Source organism: Trachurus trachurus, assembly GCF_905171665.1.
Source record: "Trachurus trachurus genome assembly, chromosome: 22".
In the NCBI taxonomy this organism is placed as follows: Eukaryota; Metazoa; Chordata; class Actinopteri; order Carangiformes; family Carangidae; genus Trachurus; species Trachurus trachurus.
Genome location: NC_139907.1, coordinates 21,058,140 through 21,081,371, shown reverse-complemented (window position 1 = coordinate 21,081,371; position 23,232 = coordinate 21,058,140). Strand labels below are relative to the sequence as shown.

Here is a 23,232-nt window from a genome sequence, read left to right as displayed (position 1 = left end):
ATGCGATATGAGTAATTATTGTAGTGGTGATGCTCGAGTCTTTACTTGACAAGCATGTCCCTTTACATCTGGATAATGAGACATAGGCCTCTATCGTGCCACAATATTGCATTCGCAGTATATATAGTGTCACTTTTTTACCTTCATGAAAAAGAAGTGCAGCTCCTGCAATGGTCATATTAAAAACAAATAATAGCCTATCTGGGCTGACTGCTCAGCCCTGCAAGTAAAATGTATAGATGGGCTTACTACACCATACATTTGTTATAAAAACATAACTAATTAGACTCTTAACAAATAGTGGACAACAACACCTAATTAATAATTGTCTCGTGCTTCCTTCTTTATCTGTAAAAGAAAAAGAAAAAAAAGCTTCATGACAGCAGCGCATTCTTGATAATGTCTTATTTTGTGACCATGTGTCCCAGCAGCAGCCCTGTCGATGTGCACTCAGTCGCCGCATCCTCCTCCTTTACCTCCTCCTCCTCCCAATGAGAGACTCCCTCTTCAAACCCTCCCACACTCCCAGTTTTTGTGTTTGCGCTCCAGTGACATCACACCGTTAAATATTCCCGTTGCCTCTCTCACCGTCCTCATCACCACCACAGCTCCTCCAGCGCTCACAGCCTCACAGGCGGACGATGTGTGTGTAGCTCCCCCAGCCTGAAGTCCAAAGCCCGGCCACAGAGCAGCAGTCTGTCCGGCTCCTCGGTCACAACACTCTGAGCCTCCAGCAGCGGGTCCTCCTCGGGGGAGAGAGAGAGAGAGAGAGAGAAAGAAAGAAAGAAAAAAGCGCCTTCTGGGATTCAGTGCGGAAAAAAAAGAAAGGGGTGGTGGAGAAGTGGACCGAGCTTGAAGTCGGGCGTGGTAGCAGCGAAGAAAAGAAACTCATCTTTGTTAGCGCAAACTTGATAAAGTATCATCACCCACCATGTCGCTGTCGGTGCCGCAGAACGGAGTGAAGGCGGAGAACGAGCCCGTTATCGAGCTGTTCGTCAAGGTAGGACCCACCGACCGACCGCAGCACACCGCACATGGGACAAGTTTTATCACTTTTAAGTCAAACAACAACGTGTTACCAGCTCACAAGGGGTCATACAAGCTGAATATCTAGCCAGGAGGAGGGAAAGAACAAATAACGTTGTTGCTATTATGTCGGGGTTTTGTTTAGCCAAGACCACTCAAGCTAGCAACGCGTTTGTGTTTCACCTTTTCCTGGGGTCCGGTGGTCAACACACTGCTGGGACACTGCAGTTAAGATAAGGAGTTAACAATTATTAAAAAAAAAAAAAAAAAAAAAAAAAAAAGGTTTTACATCCACGACCCCTCTCTGGCCGTGGTGGCCATGTGGAGCCTGCGGTGTCACCAGCAGCAGCAGGGCGGGGGCAGCTCCTTCTTCCCCTCCTTGTCGTGGGGGAGAAGAAGGACAGTGCAGCCTGCTGCTGCCATGCTGGAAAACTGAGCGCTCATCCAGTTAACAAAAGCTGAGGAGCTGCGGTCCACAGCGGCTAGATGCAAGGCAACACTTAAAAACATGTGCACACTTGCCGCAGTTGTGTTTTCTAAGTTCATTGTCACAACATGCAGCGTTTTGAAGTGATGCAGCATTATGTTGGGAGTGAATAGCTACATGATCTCTATGATCTCCTCACACTGGTCATCTGAATGTAAGTTGAGGGTCAACATCACTTGGTCTGCTACCAGAGATCTGTGATGCTCTGGTTTTGGAAATTAGTTTATTTACAAGACAACAATATGACAGATAATTGTTGGATATTCCTCCAGTATGTTGTATGTCTGTAGGAGTGCTTTTATACCTGGTGTTGTTAGATATGGGAAACACAATTCATCACATTTATATGAAATTACACATCAGAGAGGATGACCTTCAGAGGAATATGTTTTTTTTTTGTTCTACTGCACTACTGCTTTTATTATAACTGGACTCGTACATCACATTGCCTCAGCCTCAGGGGTGACGCCACTGATGATGGTGGTGGTGGTGGTGGTGGAGGTGGAGGGTAGCCTAGTCTAGTGAATGGCTGTTTTCTTTTCTTCAGCCTGTTGCTTTGCAGGGCGGGAAAATGACAGAGGAAAGAAAAAGGGGGAGAACGGGGCTGTAAAGGAGGGGGCTGGGAGAGTGGGAGGGGGGTGTAAGGTCCTGTTTTGCCTGGGAGAGCATGTGGGTGGTAGTGCAGTGGGGTGTCACTGACCAGAACACCACTTTATAATACTTGAATGTTTGCAGCAGTGAAAACATTTCAAAAAGCTGCTTTAGCCTGTTTTGAAAATGTTTATAAATCCAATCAGCTCATGTATTTGTAACTTTGACTCCTTGACCTCTGTTTTTGGGGTGTGTCTAAAAAAGGATGATGTTTGCTCAGATTCTGTCATAACACTATGATCAGTTTCTCTTGTTATTGTTGTTCCTAAAAAAGGAGTCTTTTATAGTGAAGTAATTATGAGGCAGAGCAGCAGAGGCTGATGGGAAAGAAGCAGCCTGCATGATTTCCTCAGCTACCTCTCTTTCTCAGCCTCTAGGAGAGGTTACATCATCCCCAGGCCTTGGAAGGTTTACATGTGTGTCCAGCTCTCTCAGCCCCTCCCTCTCTGGACTGCACAGAAGTTTCCTCCATGGTGTGTTACTGTTTTCTCGACGTGTCCGCGTGTGGGGGACATGATAGCCTCTCTATGGCTCTAGCACCGACTCTGTGTTACCTGCATGTACACATCTATTATTGATGCCGTTGTTCTTTCTGTGCGGCGTTAAACACAGTCTTTGGGGACAATGGCATGCGCGCAGGTTGCCATAGGCACATTGGTGCGAGCCAGGCCTCTGGGAACAGCTGATAAGGAAGCGCTGTGTGTGTGTGCTCGGCTCTCTCCATGCACAGCAGTGTCAGATCTGTGAGGCCACTGCCACATATCAGAGCTGACTAATTATACCTGTTAGTACGTGAGTTTCCACAGTGTCTGAGAAGTGACGGCACCGTTGTTTACCCATTAACAGCGGCTGACCCTCCCACTGTGACAGTCCTGCCATAAAGCTCTCCTACGTGCACTGTTTGTCACAACAGTTGTGACATCGCCGTGGAAACGCTTAACGTTGTGCTCATCTTCGAGGGGCCGATGAGGCTCGGCTCGGCTTAGTCAGCGATTCTTGCTCTCATTTGCAAATGAGTGCGATGTAATGACTTTGTAAAAAAAGGGAGGATCGACCTTTTGACCTCATCACAGCACAGCAGATTAGATATCGTTTTGCACATGAGCAGCAGTTGGTTTCACTTGGCATTTTTGACAGATCACATGGTTAAAGTGGTAACCGGAAACCCTAAATCTGATGCGTTTAGGTGCTGTGTGAGACTTTTTTACTCTGACATGAAGTTCAGAAGCACAAAGTGCAGCTGAAGCAACAAGATGCTATAAAGAGACTCTTTGAAATCTTACCCCTCTTAAAGTGAGGTCCATCCATTTGTCTGTAATGATCATATAGCACTCAGAGTGGTTCTTTGAAAAGCTGCCGAGATGATTTTATTAGGTTACCTCTACTGAGCAGTTCACGGTTATTGTGTGTATGAATCTTGTCATTACATCAGAGCAGGTTTTATTATGTTTTCATTCACATTTCACAGCTTCGCAAAGCTGCTCTAAATGAGTTCAGAGCAGTCGTGCTGCTAAGTGAGTCATTTTCCACCGCCGCCGTATGGTCCGACTGGATGGCAGCGAACAGAATATGGATGGGTGAAAAGAAACAAACAGCCTTCATCTCTACTTGCGTATGCATCTGTTGGCTGCGACTGTGCCAACTAAGGTCGCGTTACGAGCTGGAAAGCCTCCTGCTGCCTCCAAATGTCCATCCTCTTGCCAGCAGTGACAAGATTGCCAGTAAACATGTCGGAGAAGTGCTTTTTAAAAAAAGTCTGGATGGCACAAGAGGTCTGCGTTTGTGTTTGTCCTTCGGGACAGTCTCTCGGGAACTGTGGAGTAGGAAGCCTGCAAGATGGCAGACAGGAGGTCCCGACAAAGCAGCACTTCAGGGTGAACAGTCAGTACACCGCAACCTCACTCACATGTAAGTTTCTCTTCTCTGTATGAGAAAATACACTGTGATTCATGCAGAGTCTGTTCTGTTCAGGTTTTATTTAAAAGACCTTGGGATGAGCTGCTCATGTTCCTATTGTGCTATCAGTCACAACATGTGACAATCAGTCTTGTACCATGTGACGGACTGTTTTTATGGAAACACAATGACCTTCTTCAGCATTTACTTTGCACAATGCAGTTGCGTGAAATTATGCACAACTGAGACCAAACACTACTTCTATTTGTACATGTCTTTACCAGGGCACAATTATAATTTCCCTGCTGATGGTGAGGTATGTTATGTTTGAATGTCAGACACAATTTGCTTACTGTTTGCATGTTGCTTTTCAGTTAAACCCCCCCTCCTCCTCATCTCTCTCTCTCTCTCTTGGGTGGTACTCTAGGCAACTGAAGTAAATCAATAGAGCAGTTTATTTCTCCACAAGTGTATAGCAGTGCTGCAGTCAGCATCATGAGGTGGGGTACAAAGATTAATGGCTTGTTACTGCTGTAGAGTGCTGTGCTGTTGCTGTGTGCTGTGAATTTACTTTTGCAGCACCTGACCTGTCACTGTTTCTTCTCTGTAACTATCTGCTTGAGCGACTCGCTGGAAACCGGCCTAATCCCTCCGCCCGTGTGTTATTAAACCAAATCAAAGAGGTGGGCAATCAGTCTCTGTTCTCATACAGGAAGGCATATTTTCAAGTTATTTATGTGGATGTCAGAACATGAAAGGCCGGATCGTTGCTACTACACTTGAGGCCATGATCCCAGTTGTGCCCCGAATAAATGTCCTCTTTATGATATCACGTTATCCAGAGGAAAAGCTGAGTTCAATCTAATAGGCAGAGGAAGAGCTTGTCTCATTTGAGCTGCCCAATCCAGGAAACCGGCGGCTAATGAGGCATTTCTCCTGCGAGCTCAATGACGGGAAGTGAGGCCAGCCCAGAAAAACATAGATCAGAGACTTCATAGATTTAATGCAACCACATTCAGAATTCTTGCAGCTTCATGTAGCGTTTTATTCAAAAGGTAACACGACTCCACACAGCTCGCTGCAGTAGTTGTAACCTGCCAGGTCAGGATGGAGAGGAAAAACTCATGCCTCCTCCTTCTCCCCACCTCTGCCTGCATGTGTTGCATCATCTTGACCGTTAGCGGAGGTGTGCGACCCCTTAAATAAGTGAATCTGCCCTCCTTACTACACATGTAACCTAATCAGTCTCAACATGATCCAGGCTGCTTGTGTTTCACGTGCTACTGTACGTTGTTCAGCAGAAGAGCCTTACTGACCTACTGATGTAACCCGAAGTAAAGCTGAACATGGAGGATAGGGTGACAGTGGGGGGGGGGGGGACCCTCGGTGACGGTGTCCCATATATCCACTCAGGCTTAGCAGAAGAAGAATTTGGCCCAATCTCAATGTCCTTAAGTCCATGAGGGCACAAGAGCATCAGGGCTCTCTGGCAGACATTTTGGCTCCTTTTATGCACACTTTCCAGAAATCAGCATTTCTGAAGACTTTGCCACACAGTTCATAGTGTGACGTTAAACCCTGGGTTACTGTGGTTACTAGGTGATGCCCTGGAAACATTAAAGATATTTTATGGCAGTAAACAACCGTCATAAAATGAAAAAAAAAAAGGAAGAAAGAATTTATCAGAGTTAGCAAACAAGCACAGAGGGAAACCGAAAAGTTTCTATTGCAGTATTTCTATTTTTTATTTTTTTCTATTTTAAGTAACACAGTTCCAAACCCACAGCTGTAGACCACATGTTTTGATAATGTCAAAGTCAGATGATGTCCCATTCCTCTGTATAGCATTGTCAGCAGCCTTTTGCACTCAGTCACTCACCAAGTGCTGTCAATGGAGTCTGTGACGGGGGCATAGTATTTGAGCCTATTACAAATACAGCTCATTACTCTACTAATTCAGAGATAAAATCAGTCATTTTATTTGAATTTAATGGTTGAAGTGAATCTTGAAAAACAATATCAGCAGCTTGATGTGACATCATGATTATTTTAAACTACAACAGAAAAGACTGAATGCCGTATTTGGGATAAATAAAGTTGTTTGATTGAAACTGAAAGTGACATGTGATTCCTAACATATGATAATGAAACCTAAATAAACAGCCTGCGTCTATGCAAACTGTAAGGTTTGTGCAGCAGCGTGCTTTGCATGTTTGAGTTTTATTATGTGAGGAGCGAGGCAGTGTGTTGGAGACCGGTGCTGAAAAACATCTCAATTGCAGGTCAGAGTGGACACAACCAGCCAGTGGCCAGAGAGACAGAGACACTGGCTGCTCAGAATTACTGATGAGGTTTGTGCTTGTTTGGCCATGGTGCAAGCTTTGCTGCCATGTATATCTTGTTGGCATGGTAATGGCATGCTGGCATTGTGTTTCTGCCCGAGGGAGGTTCACAGCTGTCTAGACGAGACATTTGTCCTAAAGGAATCACTACGGACTAGTTCATCTGGGTTTGAATCAAATGCAGACAAATCGGCTTTTATAGACATTTTAATGTTGTGAGCAGCTTTTCCATGTTGTGTCCTATACAAATGGAATGAAAAGAGAGCAAAGGAAGACCAAGGAGGATTTTATGCATTTAGGTGTGAATGTGTGACTCCGCACATGTCTTCGTCTGGGGTTTATGACTGTTAAGTGGGTGGAGTTGAAGCCGGAGTGCATGAACTTCAGTTTGTTGTTTGTGTTAGACACTTGAGAAAACAGAGGGAGGATGATTGTTGGTCTCCGGGATCTTCCACATGGCTGTTTGTTTTTCCATCATTCGGGATCCGTATTACTCATCACCAAACTTGCCGTAATCTTATCTCCTCCCTCCACAGTGACATTAAATACAGTGGTTCTAATATTATTGACTTAGCTTACGTCATTGCCATAGCACGGTTCAAGCTCTTTTTTTGACTTAAGCTTCCCGTTTTCCACAGAAACCGACGGTTCTTTAGAGCTCATGTGCTCGGGCACAGAGGCTCTGTGTCTCACTGGTCTTGTGGTTTCCGCTGAGTGATGTCAGCCTGAGTCAGAGCCACACCAAGGATGTGATGGCGTTTCCATGATCCAGCAGGGCCTGACTCCTCGGTACACTAACTTCTCTGAGCGGTCACAGTCTGACCTCGCTCTCATACCCACCCAGTCCAGCCCCGCTCATTCGGGCACAAGCCCAAACCTCACATTTCTGTGCGAGGCGACATCCACCCCTTTTTACTACTTCTATTTTTACACCTCGTTACAGGTATCACAAGTCTGTCAGTTTTAGTTTTTCACCTCCAGACTTCTTAGATTGCGTTATTTTCAAGGCCCAAAGACAAGATAAAATAAATCACTCAGATATTTTATAAAAGAAAATGACAGCACAGATTTGGGATAAATGTAAGAATTTGTTCAGCCAATAGATTTTTTTCCCCCTTCCATTAATTATGTCATATAAAATCACATCAAAGCAAACTTTACGTTATATAGCACCTTTCATACAGGGGAAGTTGTAGCACAATGTGCTTTGCATACACAAAGACATACAGTATGACCGTCTCTATTCTACATACAGTCTGTATAACATTAAAGAACCCACCCCTCCCTCACCCGACAATTCATTCATAACAGTAAACAAAAATGTGTAATGTGTAAGGAGCTGTTACAAACCACAACCCCCTCAGATTCAATTGTTATGTCATCAATTTAAAATCAGCAATTGATCACTTCAGCTCTACACTTAGTGGCTTTCAATACGTCATTGTAGTATTTTGCGTAGACAGTGTGATGATCATTGATACTGATGACCCGAGTTCTTAACCTCTGTCTCTATAAGTATCCTCCCTGCTGACGCGCTCTTCAGCAAGGCATCCACTCCTCCCAGGGAAGGGACAGCTGTTGTGCAGCTGGCCTCGAACTCTGATCTCCTTTTGGACTTTGCCCATGTGTCATGTCATGTATCACCTAATTTACTGTTTTTTGTTGTTGTTTTCCGTCAACCTGGCTAATCTGCCTATAGGAGCATCATGGGCTGAGTAACCCTGAGCAACAGACAGATTTTGGTCCAGCTTCTCAGTCCAGTCACAGCCCTAACCTCGGCCCTGCCTACATAGCTGTCCGGCAAACAGGGAGAGGCATTGCCATGACGTTTCCATGGCTGCCCACTCTCAAACAGACATTCCTGCTGTGTGTCGGAGCAGGAGGAGGAACGCTGCATCGTCAGTTCCTTATTCGGTCAAAGTGTGGCTGGAACTTGCTGAGCAGCCCACCTAATTTAGGCTATGAGGGAAGGGCACGGGCCGCCATGTTACTAAAATTAGGCCGTGAGCGGAGACTGGGAGGACCCTGCCCAGCCTCAACAGGACCCATTGTCCCCCATGAGTACTAGCTACTGTAACTGAGACCTCACATCATCAGAAAATGTCTTAAACAATGACAAGTGTAAGAAGTGGTAGAATAAAAGAGAGAGGTTGAGTTGAACAGCTTGTGCTTTTTATGTGGCTGCTCGTAAAGTGTTATAGGACTGGACCTGTGAAGAATACCTGTTAAAAGTACACCTACCTTTAACTACATACATGGCCATGTTATGTTCAAGGTTATTACTTTAAGACCTTACATCATCCTCATTACTCTTAAAGGGATAGTTCAACATTTTGGCCCATTGTCTTAATCCCTATAGTCATAGCAGTAGGTTCGTTACCTTTGTTTGTCGGTGCAAGCTAATTTTAGAACAGCGGAGCAGAGCTGCTCAGAGCTACGCTACGGAGGCTAATGGGATTTCTTGGTTTCCCTCATCAAACTCATCAACTACACAATCCCAACAACTCCAAAATGCTCTCGTAGACAAGTTGTGACCTGCACATTCACCACGCTATGAGATAATAACAGAACGTTATGAGACAGAGTTGTTTTCGAGGTAAATGCAGAGACTGCTTGCTGAAAAACTGCCCTCGACAGGAACGCACATCAGTGGTTTTGCATGGATTCACCTCGAAAACAACTCCGTCTCGTAGCGTTCCGTTAGCGTAGCTCCGAGCAGCTCACGGCTCTGCTCCGCCGTTCTAAAAATAGCTTGCACCGACAAATAAAGGTAACAAACCTACTGCTATGACTATAGGGATACTATAGGGCCAATTTGCCAAAAATGTTGAACTATCCCTTTTAAGATGTGTCAAGTTGCTCATTACATCAGTGGGTACATTAGCAAAGTCAATGAGGAAGTGATAAGAGGAATGACCTCACCGTGTCTGAGAAGATACATGACATGTGTGGCCCCTCCCTCCCTCCCTGACTGACCGACTGCTGCTGGTCCTGAATGCAGATAACATCCGACTCAAGCATGAGTCACACCCTTTTACTGGGCAGCTGTGTGTGTTTGGCATTAAATAAACAAGCATCTGTTGACTTGGAGCCCATCTATTCAGCCTAAATAAAGCGCGCTAGTCTGTTAGCAGTAGTCAGCTGCCGTTGCTGCCTCTTCAGCCACAGACGATATTAAAGCTGTTTCACATCGGGGGCCAGAAATCTCAGTCTGAATCTTGGTCAAAGATGTTGTAACCGTCTCCGAGATGTGAGTCACTTCTGACACGGTGGGGGCCAAAATAGCAGACTACACACTGGGCGCAGCTCAGTGTTCCTGTGAGTGCTGCTGCGTGTATTTGGAAGCAAACTGCTGGTTTACTTCTTGGAAAAAGTGCATCTTTTTTTCAAATGATGTGCCTTACCTTATAAGGGCCCGTTTGAAACAATTTCTTTGCCTGGCTGGTGTGTGTTTTTATTGGGGTGTTTTTTCAACCCCTGCTCACTGGTGACGTTTCTCCAACTCTACAAACAAAAAGTGCTTTGTGTTGTTGGTGTATAGAAGGTTCTCCAGAAGCCCTTTTCTGAATGTCACACTTTAATAATAGCAGCTCTTTGGAAAGTGTTGGTACACAGGGCGACCGGGTTAGGAGGGGTTTCTGTACCCGCTAACCTGGTTTTAGGTCACAGACTTTATATAAAATAATAGTTTTTAGTTACAAATTGTCATCTATCTACAAGTTGTGCTTTATATAAAAAAAGTTGTTTGGGACAGTTTTTGCTCGCACAGGATTTAGGGCAGCTCCTCCTTAACAGTGCAGCAGTTCATGTCACAGGCAGCGGAAATGCAGCTGCAACAGTATCATCACTTAAACCAAACAAAGCACCCTCTTCGGCGGGAGTAACAGACATTTCTGGAATAGTTTCTCCCTCCTCCCCAAATGCCCAGCCCCCCTCTGGACTCCAGAGAGGGGCCCAGGATAAGGGGAGAGGAATAAAGGGAGGAGGAGGAGGAGGAGGAGGAAGGAACGAGCAAGTGAGCCAAACGTCACAACAGTCAACGGCTTTTCTCCTCCTCTCACTTTAAGTATCTTTATTACTCATTGTCCTGGATGTCATTTAACACTCACTACTCATCATGAGTCTTAGTGTCTTCCTCACTTCCAGTAACGTCTCTCTCTGTGCTATCAGTGTCTCTGGCAGAGAGCTGCAGTCTGTCTGCTCTGCTGCAGACTCCAGAGGGTAGGAGCCCTGCCGCGGCTCCAGGAGCAGACGGAGGGAGAAAAGAAAAGAGTGCAATGTCTTTCTCAGCTGCTGTAGCCTTCTTCTTGGCCACTTGAGACGCACCGCTCGGATGAACTCAGCCTTAAAGCAGCTCACCCCGTTTTCAGCATATTAATCAGCTTTTGATTTACCCATGATGACACTGCAAAGTACGCGTTTTGCATTTTTGAGAGCTCGCTTCTAGATGGTTCACCTGCGAGCCGGTAATCCCCCCCCCTTCACGCTGCATGCTCTGCTTTCCATGTCATATGTATCTGGCCATCGCCATGGGAACAGTTGCCGTGCCGCATTGCCACTCCTGCTCCAGAAGTGAATGGCGCTCTGCAGGTGGAGCTGCTGCTGCGGGGGGAAATGGAGCAGTAGTCATCCCTGTTCATGTCTTTCTGATGCCATAAGGATCAGCTAATGTCAGCCTAGTGTAGCAGCGGTGGCGGCGGACGGCCAAACCGCCAACACTTCGCAGCTGAGGCTTTATTTTGGAATTGAATCATGTAAGGTGAAAAGGGGACTTTCATTGGCCGAACAAAGGCGGTGATCTAATCCACGCTTTTCAGATATTGAATTGAGAGAGGAGGGGAAGAAGAAGGAGGAGGAGGAGGAGGGGGGGGGGGCACGGCCGTAGTACAATGGGAGCCAGCAGGCAGATCAAACGGAGCCATCCCGCTGGGCGTCACACAGAGGACAACAGCAGCCCGCCTGTCCTCACCAAGCAAGGAGCTGCCGGACTGGCTCGGTGCTCCAAGACAAAGTCCTCTATTGAGGGACGGATATTAAACAAATATTCAGACACAGCAGTCGAGGGCAAACAGATTTAAATTTCATTCTCACCTTTGCAAATCTGTCGGCAACTTTGTGAATTTATGCAAAAAATGCAGCCGCGTCTTTTGCATTTCACATTCAGACACACTCTCATCACTTGTGAAGCTACAAGAAGAAGTAAAAAATAAAATAAAAATAGGACATACGCAGAGGAAGTGCAGTGAATGAGGAGAGACCGACGACAGGACACAATAGGCCGACATAATAAAAGTGATATTCAGCTTCTGGGACAGTGTTACATTGAATGAAGAGGTGCATACCAGAGCACAGATACTTGAATGACCTCCCTGATTGTCCTTGTGAATAGATGAATACAGCGCATTCTTCTCTCACCTCATTCCTGCCTCTCCTGGAGAATGACATACCTCAAGCATGAGGCTTAGTATCCACAGAGTTTAATAAAGGTTGTGATGCACATCTTGTGGTTTAAGAAGTACAATGTAAATCTGTACTCTACGTGTTGTGTAGTGTAGAATTACAAGGAGCAGATGAGAACACCAGCGGATCTCAGTTTCACAATGACGGCTCCTGGTTTTTTACCAGCATGTGGAAACCTAGTAGGACGTCTCGGAGAGGGCGTAACTGCGCGGCAGTCAGCGTAGCAGATTTCATTAAGATACTGCGCAAAGCTCACTTAATCAAATGAAATGCTTATTCTTTTCCTTCTGATGCAGAATCCAAACCATATTTGTCCTTTTTCTACCCCCTCCTGGCTCCCTACATGGCTGCGAGCGGAGCAAAGCAGAGAGAAGAGAGTATTATGACAGAGGAGATGGATGATTGTTGAGAGGACGGGAGGAGATATCGCTGACGGTCCGCAGCAGCCCCCTCCCATAGCTTTTCTGATTACTGCTCTGTGTGTGTGTGTGTGTTGCAGAGATGACGGCATCACAGCTTTTACATCATTTCACCTTTTGAGGGAAAAAAAAAACAGAACTTAACTGATGATTCATCTTAAATTTCACTTCAAACTTAGTGCCGCCACTCAACAATGAGTGTTCACCATTGATTCAGAGGATGCATGCCATTTCCCATTGATCTCATCGCTGCCGCTCTGCCTTGTGTTTGTGCAGCCTAGCAAAAAAGAGGAAACAAGAGGCCATCCGAGTCTTAATCACTCCAGAAGGTTCCTCTTACTCTTAGACTGCAGTTTGGCAGATTAATGGAGGGGAAGTGTGCTGAAGCATTTAAGACAAGAGGGGCTCGGCCCTCTACTCGTTCCCTCCTGTGTGAGTGTCTTTTCGATGGGGCAGCTCTGTAACGTGTGTGTGTGAAAGAGCGGTTGTGTCTGAAATGGGCCCTCTCTGGGGCGAGTGCAATGAAACGCTTCAGGCCGTAAAAGATTGTGCAACAGAGATGCGAGAGATCTCCACCAAGATTATCGGGACCTTTTTTCCGCTTTTGCCTCAGTAATAATAAGCCAAGTGCTATCAGTGGAAGGAGCAAGATGCAGATGTTTTTCAGATGAGGCTATCTTGTGTTTTATATGTGCAGTGATTATCTCCAGGGCGTTTCCACCCTGTGAGATAGAAAGAGTGTCCTCACCCTTTAGGAACGGTACCTGTCATGGTATGTTTCCGATAGCTAATCTGCCTCTATACTAACTCGTTATCTCTCTTGTTTCCTAAAGGCGGGAAGCGATGGAGAGAGCATCGGGAACTGCCCCTTCTCTCAGAGGCTCTTCATGATCCTGTGGCTTAAAGGAGTCGTCTTCAACGTCACCACAGTGGACCTCAAGAGGTGAGTCCAGGCCCCAGTAGCCTGATCTATATCTTCCTCCGCTGCTGCTGCTCGCCCTCATTTAAGATAAAAAACAAAAAAAAGAAACCATCAAACTTGTTTTCGTCCCACCCATCTTCTGGGTGTTTCCACCAAGGCTTCGGCGGCTCTTTGATCCAGCCCCACCTCTAACACGCTCTCTGCTTCCCTACTGCTTATTTGGTTTTCCCATGACCCTTTCCCAGGCCGGAGAAAATCGGAGGAAAATAAACACACAGACTCTGGAGGGTCTATTTAAGGTTGTTCACTCCGCTCACTTCCTGCCTGGATTTTGGTGGGCAACATGTTATTTTTCATGCCTGGGATCAGAAAACCAGTGATCCCCTGCAATTTTGTCTGGGCTATATATTTTTTTTATTTCATTTTTTTCCCCTCCCAGCTTCAAGAGAAACGTGCTTTCACATGTGGATTCCAGCACCAGAAGCTCTTTTACCAAACCCACTATGTTTCTGTCTGTGTGATTCATCTAAATGCTCCCTCAATGTTTTTTCCACTCGCTGAGCCAGCACGGGCAAGTGCCAGATTATTTTCAGCCATGGCTGCTGATGGTCAGATGGACGTCTGGTTTCTATGGTCTTTTCCTTCGTCACGTGTGTTTGACTCAGAGATTCAGATTTTCTGACGTTGTCTCCCAGAGCACGGTCCATCCATGTGGCAGCTGGTTCAACACCAGACGCCTCCTCCTCGTCCTCCTCCGGGACATTGGAGATCACCGCGTGCTGACAAAACAGAGCAGAGATGTACTTGATAAACAATGTGTTCTTATTAAACAGCTAGAAGGAAGAAATCTGTGTCCACTCCGTAGGTCTGTGTGCATTTACATATATTTTGTATTTAACACAAAACAAAGCATGCTAATGTGCTGCCCAAAGCAATGGAGTATGTCCGCCTACTTAGCAGTATCTCTTTACTCCTCGCTCCTCAAACAAACCCTTTGTTTTAGCTGGGACAGTGGGTTCAGCCTTCACTTTTTTCCATGCTATATACTGTCTGCAATCTTGAGTCAACATAATATGGCTGTGTTGCAAAAGGAGGCGTGTGTTTGCCATATTCACGGCTCGTTTTATTGCGGTATTTAAACTGAAGAGCTGTCGTGTTGTTACACTTGTAGAAGGACATGGAGGTCACATGTCATTTCCAAGTGGAGGTGTTTTTATGTTTCCTGACCTGAGCTCTTGTGCTGGGTCAAGGCCTCTGTGTTTGTGCGTACTTCTATAATGAAAACCTCAAAGTAGCTTCTTGCCCGCTCCTTAGTGATATCATTGGGTGAGGGTGCCACTTCCCCTTTGCATGCCAAAGAGTTGGAGTCATTTCCCGTTTTTTTTTTTTTTTTTTTTTTTTTTTTTTGTGTCCCTAGATGGCTTCCTTCAAAACCCAGCAACCATTCATGTTGCTGCCTACACACCACAAACCCCAGACTGTTTACGAGCGTTTATGGACGTTGTTTTATATGATATTAGATCAGCAGAGGATTCACACCATGTGCTATCTTATATCCATCTGTCGAGGCGCTGCTGTGTTTTTATGTCGTCGTCGTGGAGGGATTTAAGCGTCTGGGCTCTGCGGATTTCACAAGGCATTCGTGTTCACACTACTCATTCAACACATGCTCATTTCTGTTTGTGTGTCAGTGTCATCTGCCTGCCAGAGACATCTGGTACAAAATGTGCTGGTTTGAAGGCTGCAGGGAGAAGGGGACACACAAACACACTCGTGGAGACAGACAAACGCACGTATACACACAGTTGAAGACAGAGCAGCTACAGTTGGATAAGGAGGATGGCTGGAGGGCTCCGGAAAAAGTTGTTTAAAGTGCAGCAAGCTGTCGGAGCCATAGACCACTTAGAATATAAGTAAGAAATATGTACATTTAAATCATGATGCAGGACACATCAGACCAGTTTGGAGTCTTGTCTCATTTACAATCTCCTTTATCACTAATTCAGTGTCGGTAATCCTGGTACTTTTATAGTTCAACCGCAACATAAACATAATAAACATATAAAACCTTTCAAACATGCAAACAATATAAAGTTGTCCCGCTCTCTGTCCTCCAGGAAGCCAGCAGACCTCCAGAACCTGGCCCCCGGCACACACCCACCCTTCATCACCTACAACGGTGAGGTCAAAACCGACGTCAACAAGATCGAGGAGTTCCTTGAGGATGTCCTCTGCCCACCCAAGTGAGTACTCTCTGGTCCCGCTCGGCGCTCGCTAACGCACTGCCGCCACACTGTGGTCGCTTTATGTCATCCATTAACACACGACAAGGGGTAAAGTCTATCTGTGGATTTCCATTCAGTCAAATGTTTTGCCTAAAGGATATGGGTGATAATACTGTATATTTTTCTTATCAACTAAAATGACAATGTATCCGTTTTTATACTTCCTGACTTCCCTGTCCTACCGGTGCCCGAGGTTATTTCTTCCTACAGAAGAACAACAACAGTAACAGATACAAATCTACGAAATGTAAAGAAGCAAAAAAAAAAAAAGCATTTTAGGGTTAGTCACCATCAGGTGTGTCCTTTTTTCTTTAATGCTTCATATTTGTGAATCGTGACGTGTGTATTTTTACTTGTGTGCAGGTACATCAAGCTTGGTGCAAGACACCCTGAGTCAAACACAGCTGGTATGGACATCTTTGCTAAGTTTTCAGCATTCATCAAGAACTCCAAACCAGATGCAAATGAGGGTAAGTTACAGTACCTGCGCGATGTGTGACACACAGACACACACACACACGCACCAGGGAGTTAGCAGGGAGAGTTATCTGCTTGTGCTGCTGGGGGATTACAACCTCCCTCTGGGACACTGAGCCTTTGTTCTGCTGCCTCTTTTTGCCCGCGTGCTCTCCGTCTCACCTGGAAAACCACAGAGCAGCTATCCTGAGAATGAGCTAGTGTTCACATTCAGCCATGTAAGAGAAAGCCAGCGTCATTTACTTACCCAGATAAGACTGGAACAATGTGGAAAAATATGTAGTCTTTTGAAACCATTAGTGGAATTGCTTCCTGGAAGGATGTTTACAATATTGACAAAATACCAAGATTTAGTATCATATTTTCGTTGGCTGTTCTCCACCCTGGGAAAATATTGAACCACAGTGCGCTGGATGTGAAAGCCAAGGCTATGTCAACACCAGTTTGAGGCTAAATCTCATGGTTCAGTGATAAGTGCCATACAAAGTACCAGGTCACGTCTGCTGTCGGACCACCGATCGACTGACACATTCATTTCATATTTTCAGACAATGAAATGAAGAGTGAATGAATAATCTAAGATATAGGGCGAGACGGGGTCCGATTGTACAGGTGTTGATGATACAGCCATTTCCTGTATTGATAATAGTCACCCCATGACTTGTCTCGTGATGAAATGCTGCCCTCATGTGGCTGATCAGCGTTGCAGCTGAATCAGATGTGGCGGAGGCCTCGGGGAAAATATGTCAATCCAACACCAGCCGTGCCAGCAGTTGATTATTTGCTCATAATGACTGTATGATGAAACTTGAAGCAGTGTTAGTATTTTTTTTACAATCTCTCTGGGTGTCTGCTCTCAGGTCTGGAGCGCGGCCTGCTGAAGACACTGCAGAAGCTGGACGAGTACCTCCGCTCACCACTGCCAGACGAGATCGACCACAACAGCATCGAGGACGTCAAGGTCTCCAGCCGCAAGTTTTTGGATGGCGATGAGATGACTCTGGCTGACTGCAACCTGCTACCCAAGCTGCATATAGTTAAGGTGAGTGAGTGATACGTTGCTGACAGCATATTTTAGGAAAAGCCTCAACCACTGGAACATTGAGACAGGCCCAGCAAAAGCTCAACCCAATTCAACATGAGCGGTGAGATCGAGCAGAGTAAGAGAAAACAGTTCTTTCAGATACAAACCCATAGGTTTGCAATGATAAGATCCACCATCAATTAATCTGTTATTTACCTCAGTATACTGTAAAGAATGTTGAGTGTATCATAAAAGAGATATCACACTTTTTCCAGTTTTGTAATGTCTAACGATCCAAAAACCCACAATAGTGAATCACAATGGAGATCAGAGAGAAGTGGAAAATCTTCACATTTTAGAAGCAGGAACCTGTGAATTATTCATTTCACAATTACTCATCTATCAAAATGATTAATTAACTGAAGTAACTGATGAAAAATGACAGTTTTAACTTCACTGTAATGATACCTGTATCACATTACTATATCCTTTCTTCCAGTAAATCCTGCTTATAGATTCCACAATGAATTTAGTTTGTCAACACATGATATTATAAAATGTACTTCTTTACCTTTCAGTTATTCTCTCACAATATATACAATCCTTCCAAAGTTGTACTTTTAAAAGTAATTTAAATGTAAATTATTGTGTGTAAACAACACAAGTAAACAAAATATTTTCATGATTTTAATTAATAATTGTGAAATTATCCACTAGAATTAATGCAGAAGTAAGCGATCCGGTCGTTTTGGCTAGTGCTGCGTTCCAGGCAGGCATTTGAAACCGTAAATTACAGCTTCAGGTCACGACTTACGACTTTGTAGCGCTCCAGGCAACCCACTCGTGTTTTTCCGACCTGTTTTACCTGTGAAAGAACAGAAAAGCACGAGTACGGGTTGCCTTGAACGCACCATAACGTCTTGTCAGCCGATGGAGTTAGCAGCCCCCGCCCTCGTCATGGATCTATTGGTCCTCGTCCCTACGTTACCACATTCAGGCGCATCCCTTGGCTGCACACACAGCCCTGCATGCCGTTCTCTCTCCTCATTGGATAAAACTTGTAGGATACGAGAAAAGTTTTCTCCTGGGCTCAGAGCAGAGCAGAGTGACTGAGAGACCCGTGTTTCGGTCCAAACACTCTATGTAAGCGATTGCTGTCGGAAGATATAACTATTTAAGACTTATATTAACACAAAAATATCGCTTACTTCTGCTTTAACTTTAGCTAAAAAATGTTGTCCAAACAAGCAATTACTGTATTTGATCACCCAGCAGATTCATTTTCAGTTTGTACAATTGATTAACTGCACACATTATTCCAATAATTTGACAGAACTAATGCGAAGAAAGAGACACACAAATACACACATGCTTTTATTATTTATTTTTAATATTATGGTCCTGATGTCTCCCTCTGCAGGTGGTGGCCAAGAAGTACAGAGGTTTCGACATCCCCAAAGAGATGACGTCCATCTGGAAGTACCTGAACATCGCCTACACGCGCGAAGAGTTCACCAACACCTGCCCCAGTGACAAGGAGATCGAGATCGCCTACGCAGACGTAGCCAAGAGGCTGGTCAAATAAGCTCCTGAGCCCTGACCTCCTCCCTCCATCCGTCACCCTGTGCCCTCCCTCATCTACCCTCCCTCCACACCTCTCTCTCCCCTCAGCACCAGGACTGATGTGCTCATTCATGAGAAAGAAAAAACTCTGGACTTCTTTTTCCTTCTCTCCTCATTTAGAGCGAACCCCTCCAATGCATGAACCCTTCTTTGATCTTTTTTTTTTTTTTTTTTTTTTTGGGCCTCAGATTTCTATGACGATCTCTTTGGTTGGTACAGCAAAGGTCACAGATGTTCCATCTTGAATTTACGTTTGTTTTTCATTTGTTGATGTATGTTGTGAGGCGTTGTGAGGTGATGAGGTGACGGAGAAGCAGCCAGACAGACAGGGTATCAGTGCTTATCGATGTCGGGAGCCTCATCAAACACACTCCCTGATAAAGTGACCTTCAAAGTGACCTTCTCTCTGTGTGAAGGGGAAATGAGCTGTTGTTAATTTTCTGTTGTCTGTTTGATATTGAAGTTGCTCTCTCTCATTTTGCTATACAAATGGAACACTGAGAAGCTGTTTTTTTTTGTTTTGTTTTTGAATTTCCTGTCTTTTTGCTTATTAAGAGGTGTTGTAAACAGTGTTGAAGCCTCAGTGTTTTTTGGCTCAAGTATTTGACAGGTTTAGTTAGAAACTGAAGCTAATCCAAACCAGAATGGTTGACATATCAAGTAAGAGATGCTTTATTTTGATTTTGAGCTGTTTAAAAATCCAAAATAATTTAAACTGCTGGTAAAGCTACCTGCTATCCATGCTCTGATTTCCTCATTGCCTCAAACCGGCAAAAGTCTTGTAGCTCAGCTCAGTAGATCTGTAGGACGTTTCCTGTACCAGCTGTAGAAATAACAACTCAGGAAAAATATAACCTGAGGTCTAAAAACATATTCAAACATATGTAGCTTACAGAGATGTTCAAGGATTGTGTCAATGTTCTGGCCTTTTGTATATCACCATATTGCCATAGAGAATGTCCATAGAAACACGAGCAACTCTTGCTTCTCTTATGAAACAAGAAGGAAAGTTTCTACTCTGTCCATGCTGACTGTAGCGATAGTTTGGATTACACATCGTAGACCAAAAAGCGGCACATTATTCTGGTCTCACTGTGGATAGGATGACAACGGCCATATACACTAGTGAAGTAAAAAAAAAAAAAACACACACATTCTCACTGTCTGTCTCTCCACAGCCTACAGGATGGAGGACGCTAATGTGCGGTCAGGCATCAGGAAAGGCAACACTAAAGATATTTATGACAAATGAACCGAGGAGAGTAGCAATGAAATATACTGTATACCTGGTCCAGTTCCACGTTCTCGTCAGTGTGTAGATTGATCTCTAAGGTAGTGAATGTATGTTATGATACAGTAGCTCCAAAGTGCTTTAGTGAGGGTAAAACAAATCTGTTTTGTTTTCCCCAGTTTTTCAGACATTTGTTATGAAACAAATTTGATAACAAGAAAAAAAAAAGGAATTGTAAATATTTGTCTTGCTCAGAATTCAATGTGTCAATTTTATACATGTCATCTGAATTTTGAGGAAAAGGGGCCGTTCCTCGCCTGCTTGGATTGTAATTCCACATTAACCCATCTCCTCTTTGCCTTACTCGTTTTCTTTCTGCGAATATTTTGCAAGAAGGTTTTTTCAGAAATCATTTCATTACAACATGTGAAGTTGTACAAAGAAAAATATCCAAGCTATGTCATGGCTTTTTTTTTTTTTTAACAATATTGACTGAATGGAAATAAACTTCTTACTGGCACTCTGACTTTTGTCATACAAACCTACAGTTTGATTATACCATACACCTGTCTGATTTGGAAATACTATTCATCGGCCATACTTTATATTTAGCAAAGCCTTCAATTATAAAATGACTAATTAAATACCTAAGATGTTTGTTGTTAAGTCAATGGCTTTATAGCTTTAACAACCCAACTCCTAAAGTAAAATGGATGTTTTCCAGTCTATTATCAAAAAGTAGCTATTGGTAGGTTTTTTTTTCATTACCTGGGCAGCCTTAGCATTAGCCGCTGTTTACTTACCAGTCTAGAGGAAAGATGACTTCAGTGTCAAACTTTATTACACTACACCAAGCACTGTCTCCAGCCATACCAATGTTTTTCATTTCTAATGAATGCCATTGGTTAAAATGCTAACCAGCTAGCCCCGCCCCATCTTGTCACTTTGAGATGTTCCTTTTCCACAACTTAGTCTAACTTTCTATCTGCCCTGAAGAAGTAGCACTCAGAGGTCAGAGGTCGTATTTTAACCTTATACATACAGTAAATGATGGATGAAGCTGTTGTCCAGCGACTGTCACCACCAAGAAATTAAGAACTATCATTCACTTGTTAAATGTTATTTCAGTGGGATGTGGGGAATATTTTTCTATTCCTCTACTGTATGATTTGAATTACAAACATCTTATATTGGGTCTGTTGTGAATCCGTCTGGAGGTCAACAATACAGAAATACAGGAAGGTTGGAAACCCCTGGGCCAAAATATGTTAGTTTACAGCTTTCTCTCTCTCTCTCTCTCTCTCTCTCTCTCTCTCTCTCTCTCTCCAAGGAATGTCTCATGTGGGTGTCCACCCACTGTGGGCTCCACCTCCCCCTGAGGACGCCCACTCACAGTCAACTTGACGATGTTTTTCAGCCAATTCCCTACTGTTCTGAAGCACACACAAACAAGTCTATTCTGTAGGGATGATTACAGCCAAAGTTTCGCAAGAGAAGAAAAAAAAAAAAAGGTGTGGGGGCGTACAGTTTTTGGATGCTCTCCAGATCATTAAAGTGTCATGTTGCAGCTCCAGACATTCTCTGCTCCCTTACTGGTGGTGAACACTGAGACACAGTCTCCACTTGTAATTCACAGGGAGGAAATCCACCCAGACACAAACAGACAGACACTCATGTGTGTGTATGTAAGTGTGTGTCAGTGTGAGGTAAGAGAAGACACAACAAGGCTGGATATTATTCAGACCACACACTCATTACAAGCAGGGTGAGTGTATTAGGGTAATTGGTTAATGAAGGTGAGGCCGGGGGAGCTGAGTGTTGTTTCTCAATCATTTTGTGTGCCAGCGTGCGTGTGTGTGTGTGTGTGTGTGTGTGTGTGTGTGTGTGTGTGTGTGTGTGTGTGTGTGTGTGTGTGTGTGTGTGTGTGTGTGTGTGTGTGTGTGTGTGTGTGTGTGTGTGTGTGAGGAAAGAGCAAGGCTATATCACACACCATGAGAGGGAGCCAACAAGTCAGCTTAACTATGAACACACACAGATCACACAGCCACAGTTGTTGCCCTCGATCTCTCTTTGTCTGGATGGGGAAATCATGTGCCCTGTAAGTGCAGGGTTACAACTTTGTCAGTCCTGATAACCTTTTTGCCGTTATGTTTTTACTTCAACAGGTAAATCAGTCAGCTGTGTTTTCTTTTTTTTTTCGTACTCCTCTTTAGTCTAGTGGAACCTTTTCTGTTTGGCATGGACTCTTTCTCTGCAGTGCCAGTTCAGTTTGCAGGTTTTACACAACACCCATTTATACAGCTGGCTAAATATTTACACTGGTAAAGTAGCTCACTCAAGGGTACATAGTGATATCCCAACTGGGTTTTAGACCTACAATGTGTGAAAACCCTTCTTTGCATATGAACCCTGTGCACCTGACATTTGATGTGGCTGTAGGTCACTCTGTATTTGATTTTCTGTTGATTGACAGCACAAAAGGCCTGCATGAAGAAAATGAATAGCAATGAGAGAATTAGGATTTTACAGATGTTTTTTTATTTATTTATATTATGTTGTGAAATATCTTTTAATCTTTACTTTCAGCTCCTATTATGACAATTTAAGATAAAAAGAAGGATAAATGTAATTTTCTCAGTCAGTTTGACAGTATTCAAAGTTCACTTTGGTCAACAGTCAAAGCCTGTCATTGTCTATTTAAGATGTAAGCCACAATTAAACTTTGAGGCCTGACTTTGAAGTGGTATTTTGAAGTGGAAGTGCAAAAGAAATAAATGTTTAATTATCAAATCATAATTCTTTTCATTTTCATGCATCATAGTTCATGAAGACCACAGGAATCAGCCTAAGGCAGTGGGACATTTTTACCGGTAACTCCAAAAAAGCAAAGCAATTTGAGATCCATTGTCACTAGTTGCATACTGTAGGCTACATCTGGAGTATTACCAGACCAACCAAAGAGAGATTTTTTCACCACAATTAAATTTTAAACTATTAGATGTAAGTTTATCCCGTACTTTGCAGAAAGAGGTGGAGGTAGAAGAAAAAACAAAATATTTTAAATTTTTCCCCTGCCTTTGTCTTGTTTTCCCACTCCTATTTAACTTGTTCAGGCTCCCAGGTTTGGATCCAAATGCCTAAAAGTGTGTGTGGGGGGGAAAGGCACTGTTGTGGGGGGATTGCCATAATGTTAATGAAGTGGTCATAAAAACATGTATTTCCTATTTTTCAGCTATAACATTCAGCCAATTCAAGTGACCACTAGGAAACATGTTTGCAGTCCAGCTGTCAGAAGCCTAGCTTGTGTGACATGTAAATTAACTAATAACATTAATAATGGCTGCCTTCCACTAAAAGCTGTGCCAGTCGAGGCGTTTTTGGTATTATAC

At 44.0% G+C, this 23,232-nt stretch overlaps 1 protein-coding gene across 1 annotated transcript; it reads left to right on the top strand.

Moving 5' to 3' along the window:
- Positions 1-616: 616 nt before the first annotated feature.
- On the top strand, positions 617-20,292 carry clic4 (chloride intracellular channel 4). Its single transcript, XM_083998449.1, has 6 exons — positions 617-1,000; positions 13,115-13,224; positions 15,321-15,446; positions 15,852-15,958; positions 16,826-17,007; positions 18,410-20,292. The coding sequence occupies exons 1-6, from the start codon at positions 932-934 to the stop codon at positions 18,572-18,574; spliced, it is 759 nt and encodes a 252-aa protein (XP_083854575.1). The 5' UTR covers positions 617-931; the 3' UTR covers positions 18,575-20,292.
- The last annotated feature ends 2,940 nt before the right edge of the window (positions 20,293-23,232 follow it).